Genomic DNA, 13,358 nt, shown 5'->3' on the forward strand with positions numbered 1-13,358 from the left:
AGCTCTTTCTCATTTGAGAAACAAATGAATTCTGTTATTAAAACCAGCTGTAAGGTTTATATTGTTGATTGTCATTTATGCTTAGAAATATTTACTCATATATGCTTAGAGTTGTATAATCGATTGCATGATGATAGAGGTTTGATCCTGAGTAGTCTGTAAAGACTCTGTGTGCCTTCCAGAGTGCTCTGGCATGCACACACCACTTGGGGCCATGAGAGAGGTCGTACCCTCTCTTACTGATTTATGGTGTAGGACAGGGGTCTCAAACTCAATTTAGCTGGGGGCCGCTGCAGGCAGAGTCTGGGTGAGGCTGGGCCGCATTAGGTTTTCCACAAGAAAGGCATGGTTAAAAAATTCCAATCTTCTCAAATCTCTTTATTTTTATTTTTTTAACACAAAATATGAAGAATAAATAAACAAATTAAGAATTAATAAGAAAATAAATCAATCTGTAATACATAAATAAAACAATAATAAGATATTTTTAGTCAGTGAACTTGTGTGTTTCTTTCAGTCTTCTATATCTGCTGTATTTAGATTGAAATGTCTGTATTAACAGTTCTATAACCTTCTTCTGAACATGAATGGAACACTGTAGAAAATGAACTGTTCTTCTGAACATGGCTTCTCTTGCCTACTCCTTGCTGCTAGAGACCTGGCAGCGTTTCCTCTCGCATAGCCGAGCCAGATTTGGCCTGAGGGAGGAAGCAGTTGCGACCCTCAGTATGTCTTGAAGATGATCATCCGTAAGTCTGGACCTGTACTTGGACTTATTGAAGTTCAAAGTGGAGAAGAGCTTTTGGCACAAGTATGTGCTACCAAAAAGGCACATGGTCCGCTTGAACATTCGGGAAAGCCGAGGGAAACTAGGGCTCAAGTCTCTCAAAAATTGTCCAAGCTTGTCTGCTTTTCCACTCACCTTCCTGAACTTTGCTTTGAGTTCAGAGTTGCACTGCAGCTCAATGAGCTCCATTTGAAGCACAGAAGGGGCATCTTGCACATCAAAGGAGAAGGGGTCCGCAAAAATGTGAAAGGTGGCTCTGTGTGTCTTGAAGTCAGCAAATCTGTGATCAAATTCCTCCTGTAGCCTCAAAATGACATCAACATACTCGTCAGCACTGAATGGTGTGCCTGCATCCACGAGTGCCTTGCATGCTGGGAAATGGCAAAGGTTTGTCTGAGAGAGCTGAGCTTTCCAGAGCGCCAGTTTTGTGGAGAATGCTCTCACGTTGTCATAGGCAGCACTGACAAGTTGCCCCTGGCCTTGTAACGTCTTGTTCAGTACATTAAGCTCATGTGTCATATCAACAAGAAAAGCTGAGTCCATGAGCCATTTGGGATCAGTTAGCACAGGAACACTAACTCCATCCTTCTCCATGAAGGCTTCACTTCTGCTCTCAACTCAAAAAGTCTCTTTAATACATTTCCCCTGCTGAGCCAACGTACCTCAGTGAAGTCGAGCACATCCCCATATTCTGACTCCATTTCCTCTAAAAAAGCACAGAACCTTCGGTGCTTTAAGCCCCTGGATCTGATTTGGTTGATGCATTTCACAACAATAGACATCACATTGTCAAACTTCAGGCATTTGCTGCAAAGGACCTGCTGATGGATGATGCAGTGCAGAGCAATGGCCTCCTCCACGCCTTCCTCTTCCAGTTTGTTTTGTGCCACCAGTCCATGTTTCCTCCCTGTCATTGATGGCGCTCCATCTGTTGTTATTCCAACAAACCTCTTCCATGGCAAACCAACATTCTCAATGGCATCACACAGCTTGTAAATATCTGCTGAGCGGTGGTCTGGCCATGCATTGGAATTACTGTGAGCAGCTCCTCCATCACTTCAAAACTGTCATCAACACCACGGACATACATTGGGAGCTGGGCAGTGTCGGTGATGTCTGTGGTCTCATCAAGAGCGACTGAGTATACACTGAAACATTTGGCTTTCTCACACAGTTGGTCATAAATGTCACTTGACAGGTCAGAAATGCGATCTGCTGCGGTGTTGGCAGAAAGGCTGATGTTGCTAAACTGACCTTTCTTTCCCGGACAGACTATATTTGCAGCCTGCAATATGCACTTTTAGACAAATGCACCTTCTGTGAATGGCTTCCCTGCTTTAGCAATCATCTCACTAACCACGTGGCTCCGACTGCTGCATTATTCTCTTTGGTTGCTTTCTTGGAGAAATCTTGCTGCCTCAGTAGATCTGTTTTAAGACTGGCAACCCGGTTCGCTCTCTCGTCTCCCTGGTATTTTGCATCCAGCTCAGCATGTCTAGTTGTGTAATGACGTTTCAAATTGTATTCCTTGTGCAGCGCAACTTTCTCTGTGCAAATAAGACAGGTCGGGGTGCCCCTGTGCTCAACAAAGAAATATTGCATTTCCCACTTTTCCTGAAATTGTCGGTGCTCATCACCAACCTTTCTCTTCACCGCAGGCTTTGAAAAAGACATGTTTGGGGCTATGTGACATTTATAATTCTACTTGGTGTCACTGTCGCATTGAAGTTTCAATCAAGCGTTTAGCCGACGGACGGGGAACGTCTCAACGCGTAGAGAACGTCATTTCTGCTTCTTTTTCTTGCAACCGTAGCACGGCGATCGGCAGATAAAAAGCCGGTAGCAGTTGTTACGAAATCAGTTTTACCCCGGTTCTTTTTATTCCTCGAGCATCCAGAGATGGCACCGGACTCAGTGTCATTTTTACAAAATCTTTATTCATCTTTATTCATCTTCATTTAAGCATGCACTTCTAGAAGGGAAGATGAGGCCGGTGTCCCTCTGCAAAAATCTTCACCCCTTTGTTAGTTACAGCCAGCTTTATAGAAGTGACCCCATTATAAAACCCCCTACGGTGTGCTGCAAACTCTGTCTGTGTCTATGTGCACGAGCACGTGAATGCCTACATGTGCACGTTCCCACGTGTCTATGTGAGTGTAAAGTGTCATACATTATCAAACTAACATTACATTTTCATATTAAGGTGGGGCCAAAAACTATCGTCCTGCGGGCAGCAAATGGCCCGCGGGCCACGAGTTTGAGACCCCTGGTGTAGGAGGACACCTACTCTGTGTCTGGTTAAGTATAAGAGCCCTTTGTTAGGGGGACCGCTGGACTCTTAGCACCAGCTTTGGGGTCACAGGGTCACATCTGGAACACACACACACACACACGCGCACACACACAGACACACACACACACGCGCGCACACACACACACACACACACACACACACGCGCGCGCGCACACACAGACGCGCACACACAGACACACACACACACACTATGCACACAGACACACACACACACAGACACACACACAGACACACACACAGACACACACACACAGACACACACACACAGACACACACACTATGCACACAGACACACACACACACACACACACAGACACACACACACACAGACACACACACACACAGACACACACAGACACACACACACACAGACACACACACACACAGACACACACACACAGACACACACACACAGACACACACACTATGCACACAGACACACACACACAGACACACACACTATGCACACAGACACACACACACAGACACACACACACACACAGACACACACACACACACAGACACACACACACACAGACACACACACACAGACACACACACACACACACACACACACACACACACACACACACACTATGCACAGACTGGTACTCTTTGTTCATACCTGTGTAAGACGTCATAATGAACTTGTGCATATTCATGTAAGCTCAATAAAGAGCAGTGTTACGAGGGAGCAGACGAGAGCGACTGAGGTCAAGTGAAGGAACGGCGCTGTCACAGTTCTCTCCCTCATCAATTGTCTGCTTCCAGCGGTGGGTCTGTGCTAGACGACCCATCACCAGCTTTTTCCACTGGTTACCAGTACGTGGTAGAATCCACTTCCAGATCTGGTTGTCTTTAAATCTGTGAATGGATTGGCTCCATCTTATCTCTCTTTAACAAAAGAATCCAAGTGGAGCCCTCAGGTCTGCAGATAAGCAGCTTCTGACCAGAACTAGACGTAAAAACAGAGGTGAGCTTTATCGATGGCTGCAGCCAAACTCTGGAACAGTCGCCCTTCACATCAGGTCGTCACCAACACTGGACATTTTTAAAAGCCGGTTGGAAACACATTTGTACTCTGTAGCTTTCAATCCTGACCAGTCTTTATAGTCATTACTGTGTATGTTTCCTATTTTCTCTCTACTCTGTGCAGCACTTTGGCTCAAGCTGTTTTTAAATGTGCTGATAAATAAATGTAGATTTCTTTGAATAAAACAGTGGAGCCGAGCTTTGAGCTCAGTGTGTAACAGTGTGTGTGTGAGAGCCATGTAATGTCCATGTGTGCATGCTGACTGTGCTGCTCTGACCCCCCTCCTCCTTTCAGGGTGGAGCCTGCTGGAGTCCGATGGTTGAGACCAGGTCTGAGGAAGTGTAAGTGTGTTTTTAATGGGATTCATGAAAACAAAGCAGCACACATTCAACCATCTTCATCATGTCAGGAGTCATCATCAAAGTGTCAATCAATGAACAGATGATGGATCAATAACTGCAGCTGGATTGTGTTTGTTCTCTCCATCAGATTCCTGTCAACTCACAATCGACACAAACACAGTGAACACAAAGCTCCAACTGTCTGACAACAACAGGAAGGTGACACGTGTGGAGGAGGTTCAGTCATATCCTGATCATCCAGACAGATTTGATGTTTGCAAACAGCTGCTGTGTAGAAATGGTCTGACTGGTCGCTGTTACTGGGAGGTCGAGTGGAGAGGAAACGTTGATATATCAGTGAGTTACAGAAGCATCAGAAGGAAAAGAGACAGTGCTGACTGTTGGTTTGGATACAATGATCAGTCCTGGAGTCTGAGCTGCTATAATGATGGTCCTCAGTCTGTCTGTCACAATAAGATACAAACACCCATCTCCTCCTCCTCCTCTGTCTCTAACAGAGCAGCAGTGTATGTGGACTGTCCTGCTGGCACTCTGTCCTTCTACAGAGTCTCCTCTGACACTCTGATCCACCTCCACACCTTCAACACCACATTCACTCAAACTCTTTATCCTGGGTTTTGGTTCTGGTTTCCTGGTTCCTCAGTGTCCCTGTGCTGAGTGGAGTGTAAAGAGTGTCTCCTGTTACAGAAACACTCTGACTGTTGAACAGATAGTTCAGTCTGTACATGTCTGTCTCTTTCACTCACAAACACGTTTTCAGATTCATGGATTCAATCAGTTGATGTTTGAAACTCTTCTAAATGATTCCTTGTAAACTTCTTCAGTCACAAACAAACAGGAAGTGATGTCACATGTGTTCCTGTCCACACAGCAGAATGAGTCTATTGCTGACAGTGATGTACAAACAGAGTGAGCATTTCTGAGGCCCAAAATAAACTGAGTAGTTCACTGAATGAACAATGGACTGTGAGCTCAGTTCCTTCATCATTAGTATGGATTATATATGTATATGTATTATATTAGTATCATATATATCAGGTGCTGCTGCTTTCAGTCATTGTGCAAATGTGCTGTTTGTAAGCTTGTAAAGCTGCAGTCAGCTGAGACTGAAGAAGTCACCTGATCAGTGAGCAAACGTTTCTGAAAACGTCCAGATGAACAGAATCAACCTTTTGGGATCAGCCAGCAATGCAGCATCATTGTTGTTCAGCTTCAGAGGTTTGCAGGAATGAACTGATGACCAGAAACAGCTGCAAAGTCCAAGAAAATACCAGCTGGAGTTCAGCTGCATTTGAAGAAGTCAAAGAAAAGTAAGGATGGCAAAGGGCGACGTTTTCTTCCAAAGAGCTGCAAACATGGTCGACGCCTCATTAGAAGAATCATCTGGACATTTGTGAGGAACTCTAACCAAGAAAGCAACGTCACACAGATCCAACAGACAGTTTCCATGACTGCAAGTGTTGAGTGGAAAAATGCTACATTGCATTATTGCATCCTCTCACCACAGGAGGCGCTGTTGGCACCACTGATTGCTGATCAGCTGTTCTCTGATGATCTGATTGATACTGTGAATAACGGGACTCACTGAACTCTGTGACACAGTGAAGATTACAGAGTTTAACTTCAACATCTGACTGACGTCACACAGACAGAAGGATGAACCAGTGAGGCACAGAACACAGTTACTGGAGATACTGGATCAGCTCCATGTGAACCTCTGATGGAGAAGCTGCTGAGCCAGAGAAACATCAGGACATGACAGCAGCTGCACTTATCTAACAACATGTAGCAGAGCTGATCTATGTTAGAGGATCTATCACAGCAGCTGAAGCCAAAGTCCAACACTGGATACCAGCTGAGCCTGTGCTGAGTGTAGTGTTACAGGAAAAGGGCAGAAACACTGGTAGCTCCCAGTGATGCTGACTGGGGCACAGAGCTGAATGATGCAGCATCAGGACACTGTTTCAGTCTGACTGACAGAGAAACCTGTAGCTGTATCTACATGTGAGGCAGAGGCCACACAAGCAGCTTTCTATGTTTCACAGTGACTGAGATCTTCAGTGGGGGTGGACATGCTCCTGTACAGACCTCTGAGGAGAACCAAGGTGCAGTCAAAGAGTCCAGTCTGTCCTCACAGATGTGAACATGTGCTTTCATCAGGTCTGCTGTCAGCTAGCAGGCTCACATCAGAATCACTGTTCCTGAAAAACACAGTCTGTGTGACATCATCAGTCAGCTGATGGTCCCAGATCTGAATGGTTTCTGTCTCTACTGAGGAAGTCAGAGAATATCACTGAGGTGTGGATCAGGTCTGAGTGAGCTGTGGAGGGACAGCTTTAAACAGTCCACAGGTCTCACGTCCTGCTCAGTCTGGTAGCAGATACCTCGTATTGTTCCAGATGTGCTGACATCAGCAGCAGCACAGCTGTGTGATACCATGAATCTCAGTTATTGATCCAACACACAGTAAATACAAAGATCAGGATTTCTGAGAGTAATCATTATGAGTCTGAACACATGATCACTGAATGTTAGTCTCCACAATAATAAGCTAACACAAGCAAACACAGCTTTCAGCTCTTATTTTGAAACTGGCTTATTTAGAGAGCTGTGATGTGAGCGTGCCTGGCTCTGAGGCACTTGGGTCAGCCTCTGTTGTTTAGAAGTGTTACAGACTGTGAATGACACAGACCTGTCAGTTTCCATGTTTGTCTGTAACACAGCTCAGGGGCTCCATGCTGAACGCATCCATCCAGTGTTATTGATCCAGGACTGATACCAGCATTGGGATCAATACTACAACACACAATCACATGTGTCCACGTGATGCAGTTTGAAGAGCAATCAGATGTCTCTGTATGAGGAGGCGGGGTCACAGGAGGTTCACAGAAACTCTGCAGCAGCATCATCAGCTCACATGGAAACTTTGATGATTCACTTCTGTGGTGTTTTTACAGAAACACGTCACAAAATTAGCTCCACCTGTTTTGTGAGCTTTGAGTTTCTTGTCTTCATCCTGGATTCTTGTGTTGCTGTTTTTACACACAGCAGATATTTCCTGGTTGCTTCCTTGATGACCACATGAAGCTTTCTGAAGCTTGGATTGAAAACGCTTCATTACTCAAAGCTTTCCAACACAGGCCTCTGTGCTGCCATCTGGTGGACAAACATGTGAAGTGCAGCGTGAATCTACAAATGAAACTGCTTCAGCTACGTTTATATAGAACATACTATAACCTATATAATGTGGAGATCAGGGAAATTATTTTGTTGCTACTGTTAATAATCATCATCATTACCATTGCATTAATAATATAATCTACAGCATTGATATTGCATTCAGATGTTTAAACATTTTGGTACCCAATTAGCCTTTACTACAGGTGCAGTTATAACCACTTTAAACTGTTGAGTTGAATCTATGATCTTAAATGCTTTTGAATGCTTGTTATAATCTTAAGTGTGTATGGGCTGATTCTGTTGATTCTGAGTCCACTCTGTGCAAAGTCTTGACAGGAAACTGCAGGTTTGCAGAGCGTGCTTTTGCAAAAGTGAAACTAAAAGCAGAGTGTAAGTGCAGCTGATTCTGAGGAGCTGTTTGGATGATGCTATTTGAATAACCAGGTTGTTCATTATTATCTTTTATACTTTTATATTCTTTTATTAAGCTTCTAGTAGAGGTTCTTGATTAAAACATTTATTCAATATACTACATATATAGTTTTAGTAAACTGCTGACACATGTGAGAGTGGCCTCTGTTTGACTGCGAGCGTTAGTAGGTGAGAGGTGACACAGAGTGCCAAGTGAGGTCGTGACACACACATAGTAGATACATTCAGTTATAGGTGAGAGGTTAATCATGTTTGCTTGCAACTGCGGGCGTGCAGAAGTGGTATCTTACTGCAGAGCATGGTCTGTGGTTTTGGAGAAGCGGCAGTCAAAAGGTTGACAGGAAACATCTGCCATGAAGATAGAGATAATGTTCTTTTCAAACTGTGTTAAAAGTCATTGTGGTTTTGATTTGACGTATGTATGTATGTATCTGTGTGACGTTGAAGGGGCGTCATTAAATTCAAACCCCGATGGTATAAAATATCTGTTTATGCTTTGATTAGTCGGAGATCAGCGCTGTCTGCGTACGGCGCTGGTCCCCCCACGCCTGTGTTCATTAAAATCAATTGTTTGACCAAGCTCTTCTGGACCTGGTTGTTTGTACTCTCCTTCCTCAATATTTGAACCTTAACAATAACTATATGTATAGTGTATTATGTAGGTGTTAGAGCTGGGGGTAGAACTGCTGATGGCCTGGTTGTTATTTATGTTCCCCATGGTTCACCAGCTCTCACACAACATCAGCACCAATGATCCACGTCCTTATAAACCTCTGAATCAGGTCCTGAAGCAGTGACGTCCTGAGTGAAGACCTCACTGATCACATGACTCTGGTCACCTGGACTCAGTGTTTCTGAAGCAGTGTGCTGGGTTTTTAAAAATACGTGGCTGCTGCCTGATGTTGGGCCCACAGAGGAAGACGACTCACTCGCTCTTCTTCACTTCCTCCTTAAACATGTGGAAGGAGAGCAAAGTGCTGCCAGACTCTTATTTCTGACAGGAACAGAAGAAACCACAGCAAACTGGTCCAGTTCTTCATCTTCATCACAATCTGTTTATTTCTGATGGTGTCTTCAGTCTGAGGTTTGAAGTTTCCATGTCTGTGTGATGTGTGGTGTGAAGGCTGCTGGTTAAACTGGGACTCACTGTTTAAAGCACTGAGTGCTCATAGAGAGATGCTCCATGAGTCCCAGTACAGACTACAAACATGGTGGAAACTTAGCTTTGATATCCACACACTCTGCACGTCTGTGAGTAACTGTGATGAAGATGTGCAGAGATCTGTGTCCAAACAGGAGAAAGACTGTAAAGACTCTGTGCTTCTAACAGCCTCTGTTAACATATGTGAGGCTGTTTGTTGTTGTTGCCATGGAGCTTTGCACTGTTTGGGTCAGCAGGTCATGTGATCAGGTTTGTTCTGCTGGACGATGGTTCAGTGTCAGGTTTGTTTGCATTCATCAATAAATATCTAAATAAATCAAAGACTCCATGTTTGTTCTTTCATCATGTGACCTCTGCTCATCCATCTCTGTGTGTATCAGGATACATTTGGTTCATAATGCACAGAAAAATCAGAGTTATTACCTGTAATAAATGTGAAAGATTCCTGCAGTGATAACCAGGCAGGACTGAAACACATCCAAGCTGTCACCACGGTAACAGCACCGCCCATCCACAGGTGAGGGGAGGAGCAAAAAGAGGGACTTTCACCATTTTATACTAAAAACACTCAACTAATGTTTCTAATATGAAACAAATAAGCCCACATTAATGTGAGCGTTTATTAAATAATAATAATGATGATTTCCTCCTGATCTCATTTCCACAGCAGAGAAAACTGTGGTGTATATTGAGGTGGAGGGTGTGGTCTGTGGCTCAGGTGTAGAGTGAGGGTGGGGTGCACCACAGCAGCATGCTGGGACTGCTGAGGGTGGAGGAGGGAGTGATGATGACATCAGAGCTGCAGCACAGAGACCAGTGAACACACAGTCTGTTCATCTTTGCATAGATACAATATACAGCACAATATTGAATGACAGACACGCTGTGGGAGCTTCCACAGATACACTGACGTCAGCATCCAGAGTCCTCCTGCTGCTCCCCCCTCAGAGCCCCGTGATCAGCACCAACACATTCAGTTAGATGACAGAGTCCAGCTGCAGCTAGAATCAGCTCCCCTCTGTGAACAACAGCACAGCGTCAGTGTTTCACACTCAGTGAAAGGAGGAAACAGCAGAAGAACACCATGTGTGCTACGTTTCCCAGGACACACTACAAACTGCACAAATACAGAGCAGCACGTGGAAGGACCTGGAGCTGCATTTACAGAGCTGCAGACAGCGTGATGTCCTGTATGGACAGGTGGAAGGAACCAAGTCCTCAGCTGGAACACTCGTGTTTGTCCACAGACAGGAAACACAGCAGGAAACTTCCTCACAGAAGTGCAGCTCATGGATAACACACTTCCTGTCAGTCAGAATGAGGCTGCAGCCAAACACAGAAAGGTGTTTTTGTCCAGATGAGCCCAGAGAAGAAACACGAGTGTTCACAGACATCAGAAGCTCAGAGAGGTGAAACATGAGGTTGGAGTCCTCGTCAGCATCCAGAAGAGCTGCTGTGAAACCCTGAGTACTCATGACAGACTCTGATGGCACAAACACATCATGATTCAAACAGAAAGACAAACATGGAGCTCCTGATCCTCCTGCATGAGAACAAGCTGACATGAGCGCTGTGTCTGAGAGTGTCTCCCTGTCACAGTGACAATAACACAGCTGCTGCTCACAGTCATTAAACTGACCTGAGGTCAGCTGTGCTCCTTACATATGAACCATGTGACCTCACATCAGTGCTGTGGATGACTGTAGTCATAGAAGAGTAGAGCTGTAGCAGGTGGTGTGAGGAGGAGGTGGTGTATTCTAGTTAACGCAGTACTGAAACACTCCAGCAGAGGGCGCTGTTAAGTCCTTATTGTAACACAGTTACTGTGTGCAGTTAGACTTCATACATAATCTGCACTTATTTCCATCAGACATGCTGTCAGTAAATGATTGGTTTCTATTGATTCTACTTCCTGTTGACTCGTTTGATGACAGTGAAACAATCACAGCTGATTGTGTGATGATGTAAACTGTCACTGTTACATTCAGTGTGTGTGACATAATGTTAGTGCAGGCTGATAACAGCCTGGTTCTGTTAGAAACACATGAACGTGTCCATAGATCAGTGTGTGTTTAACATGAGAGCTTCAGCCCTGCTGATGTGTTAAATAAAGACATGCAGGAAAACTGATGAGACTCTGAAATAACTCTTTATATTTATAATGTAACTCTGCATCAAAAGAACAACAAAGGATCCCAGACAGGTTTCTGTGAACAAAGACCATTCTGATGTTTCTGTGTTTCTAACACTTTGACATTATTAGTAAACAGACTGCAGTGAGCAGCATTTATAAAGAGCTTCTATATAAAGATATGACAGCTGTTTGACAAGTTTATCACTCTGTGTTTGGACCTGATCAGTCCAGCTGTTTACTTGAAACATGTTCATTTACCTGTTCTGTTATATTCATGTTCTTGTCTCTGTTGAAAACACATTTTAATGTCCCTCAGATTTTTCTCCCAGATGAATAAATATAAAAATGACACAAACTGACTGCAGCTACTTTTTGTCCTTTCTGTCAAAAACCTTCATGTGACTCATGAGAGACACGTTTCAGCTGTTTGTGACAGATCAGAGGCCAACAAGTCATTTATAACACTTTCCATCATTGTTTAAAGTTCTCAGTGTTTCTGTGTTGCTGCGTATAGGATCTCCCAGCATCATCACTGTGCTGTCCAATCATTGTGTGCGAGGTTACCCTTATAGTGCGATGTGTGTTTGCACAAAGAGAAGCATGTGTGTCAAATATAAATAAGCACAGAACAGAAACAGCTGCTCGTTTCTTCTGTTTAGAGTCAAGTTAGTGTTTTGTGTCTTTGTTTGAGGCCTGATGTCGAGCAGAGGTGTGTGTAACTGCACTGGTCTGTTATATGTGTGAAGTGTGTGCTTCTCTTCAGCATCATCTTTGTCACTGCTGATTCCTTTGTGTCATCATGTGTTGAGAAGAGAGAACAGTTATAACGGAGGAGCAAAAGGAAGATGCTGTCAGCTGGATGAAGAAGGTTATTTAATGCAAACGTTCACACTGAAGTCAAATTGTTGTCGTGTTGAACAGATTCATGTACTGATCGTCTCCAGAATGTTAGAAGAGCTTCAATGAATCATTAGAAACAACTTACAGCTGCACAGCTGTGTCAAACACATCTGTGTGTCATTGTGGGATTGTTGTGTTTCTACATGTGACACACGTCTAAAACATGCACACAATCTGAACACAAACAGGGACTCATGTGTTCCCACAGCCAGATGCTGAGAGCCATTTCCTTGTAGTCCTGTGTCTACATACATGAACCATTAGATGTTATTGGAATGATTGTCAGCTCTGATAGTTTCATGTGTGTTTAGCTGGACGCTGTTTGATCCTCGACATGTTTAAAGGTGTCCAGTCCTGAGACACTGGGGCTGGAAACAGCTGTGATGTCATTGGACTGTCACACAGACAGAAGTGCATGAAGCGAGCAGCCGAGGAGCCGCTGATGTTTTGGATTCAACAGCATTTGAAAGGTCGACACAGACACATTTGCACACAGAAAGCTGAATCTGTCATATGCCACAGTGAACTCACTGTTCAGTGTTTTTCAGGAAGCTTCTTAACTGCCTCTGCTGCCAAACAAGCAGCTGATGTCCTTGAGAAGAAGCTGAAGAAGTCTTCAACAACAAATACAGGAAGTGGACTTTCAAATACTAGATTCACTTTAGACTCACAGAGAAATGACTCAACCAGCTGTGTTTGACTCTATGAAAGGTCAGTGTGTGTCTGCACACAGACTGTTGTGTTGGACTGTTATTCAGTTGTCTGCTGAATGTTTTCAAATGTCTGCATCTCAGCTGTGATGAGGCTGGGGGTCATGGGAGGCCACCGTAGCAGCCTCTTCAACATCATGACATCATCATAAATGCTGCTGGACTGTCTGATGGGCTGACGGTGAAAAAGCCGTCGGGAAGGAAACAGAAGACATTTCAGAGGCTGCAGCAGATTTCTTTGATTCGGGGCCTTTTTCAGCTTTATTGGACAGAGCAGTGAAGATAAGTGACAGCAAAGCAGAGAGAAAGGGGGCGTGGCCCGGGTCAAAGCCAGGCCAGCTGCT

At 44.3% G+C, this 13,358-nt stretch overlaps 1 protein-coding gene across 1 annotated transcript in view; it reads left to right on the top strand.

Annotated features, from left to right (window-relative positions):
• The window catches only part of LOC146577198 (protein NLRC3-like), a 48,805-nt gene extending 42,736 nt beyond the window's left edge, over positions 1-6,069 (top strand). The window contains exons 8-9 of the mRNA XM_085252180.1: positions 4,429-4,475; positions 4,624-6,069. Of these exons, the coding sequence (XP_085108306.1) occupies positions 4,429-4,475; positions 4,624-5,153 (577 nt within the window). The 3' untranslated portion in view covers positions 5,154-6,069. The remainder of the gene's footprint in view (positions 1-4,428; positions 4,476-4,623) is intronic.
• Positions 6,070-13,358: the final 7,289 nt, after the last annotated feature.

This window comes from Mchenga conophoros, linkage group LG3 (assembly GCF_057382185.1).
Source record: "Mchenga conophoros isolate Kocher_MC1m ecotype Shallow Benthic linkage group LG3, M_conophoros_male_GT1.1, whole genome shotgun sequence".
NCBI lineage: Eukaryota > Metazoa > Chordata > Actinopteri > Cichliformes > Cichlidae > Mchenga > Mchenga conophoros.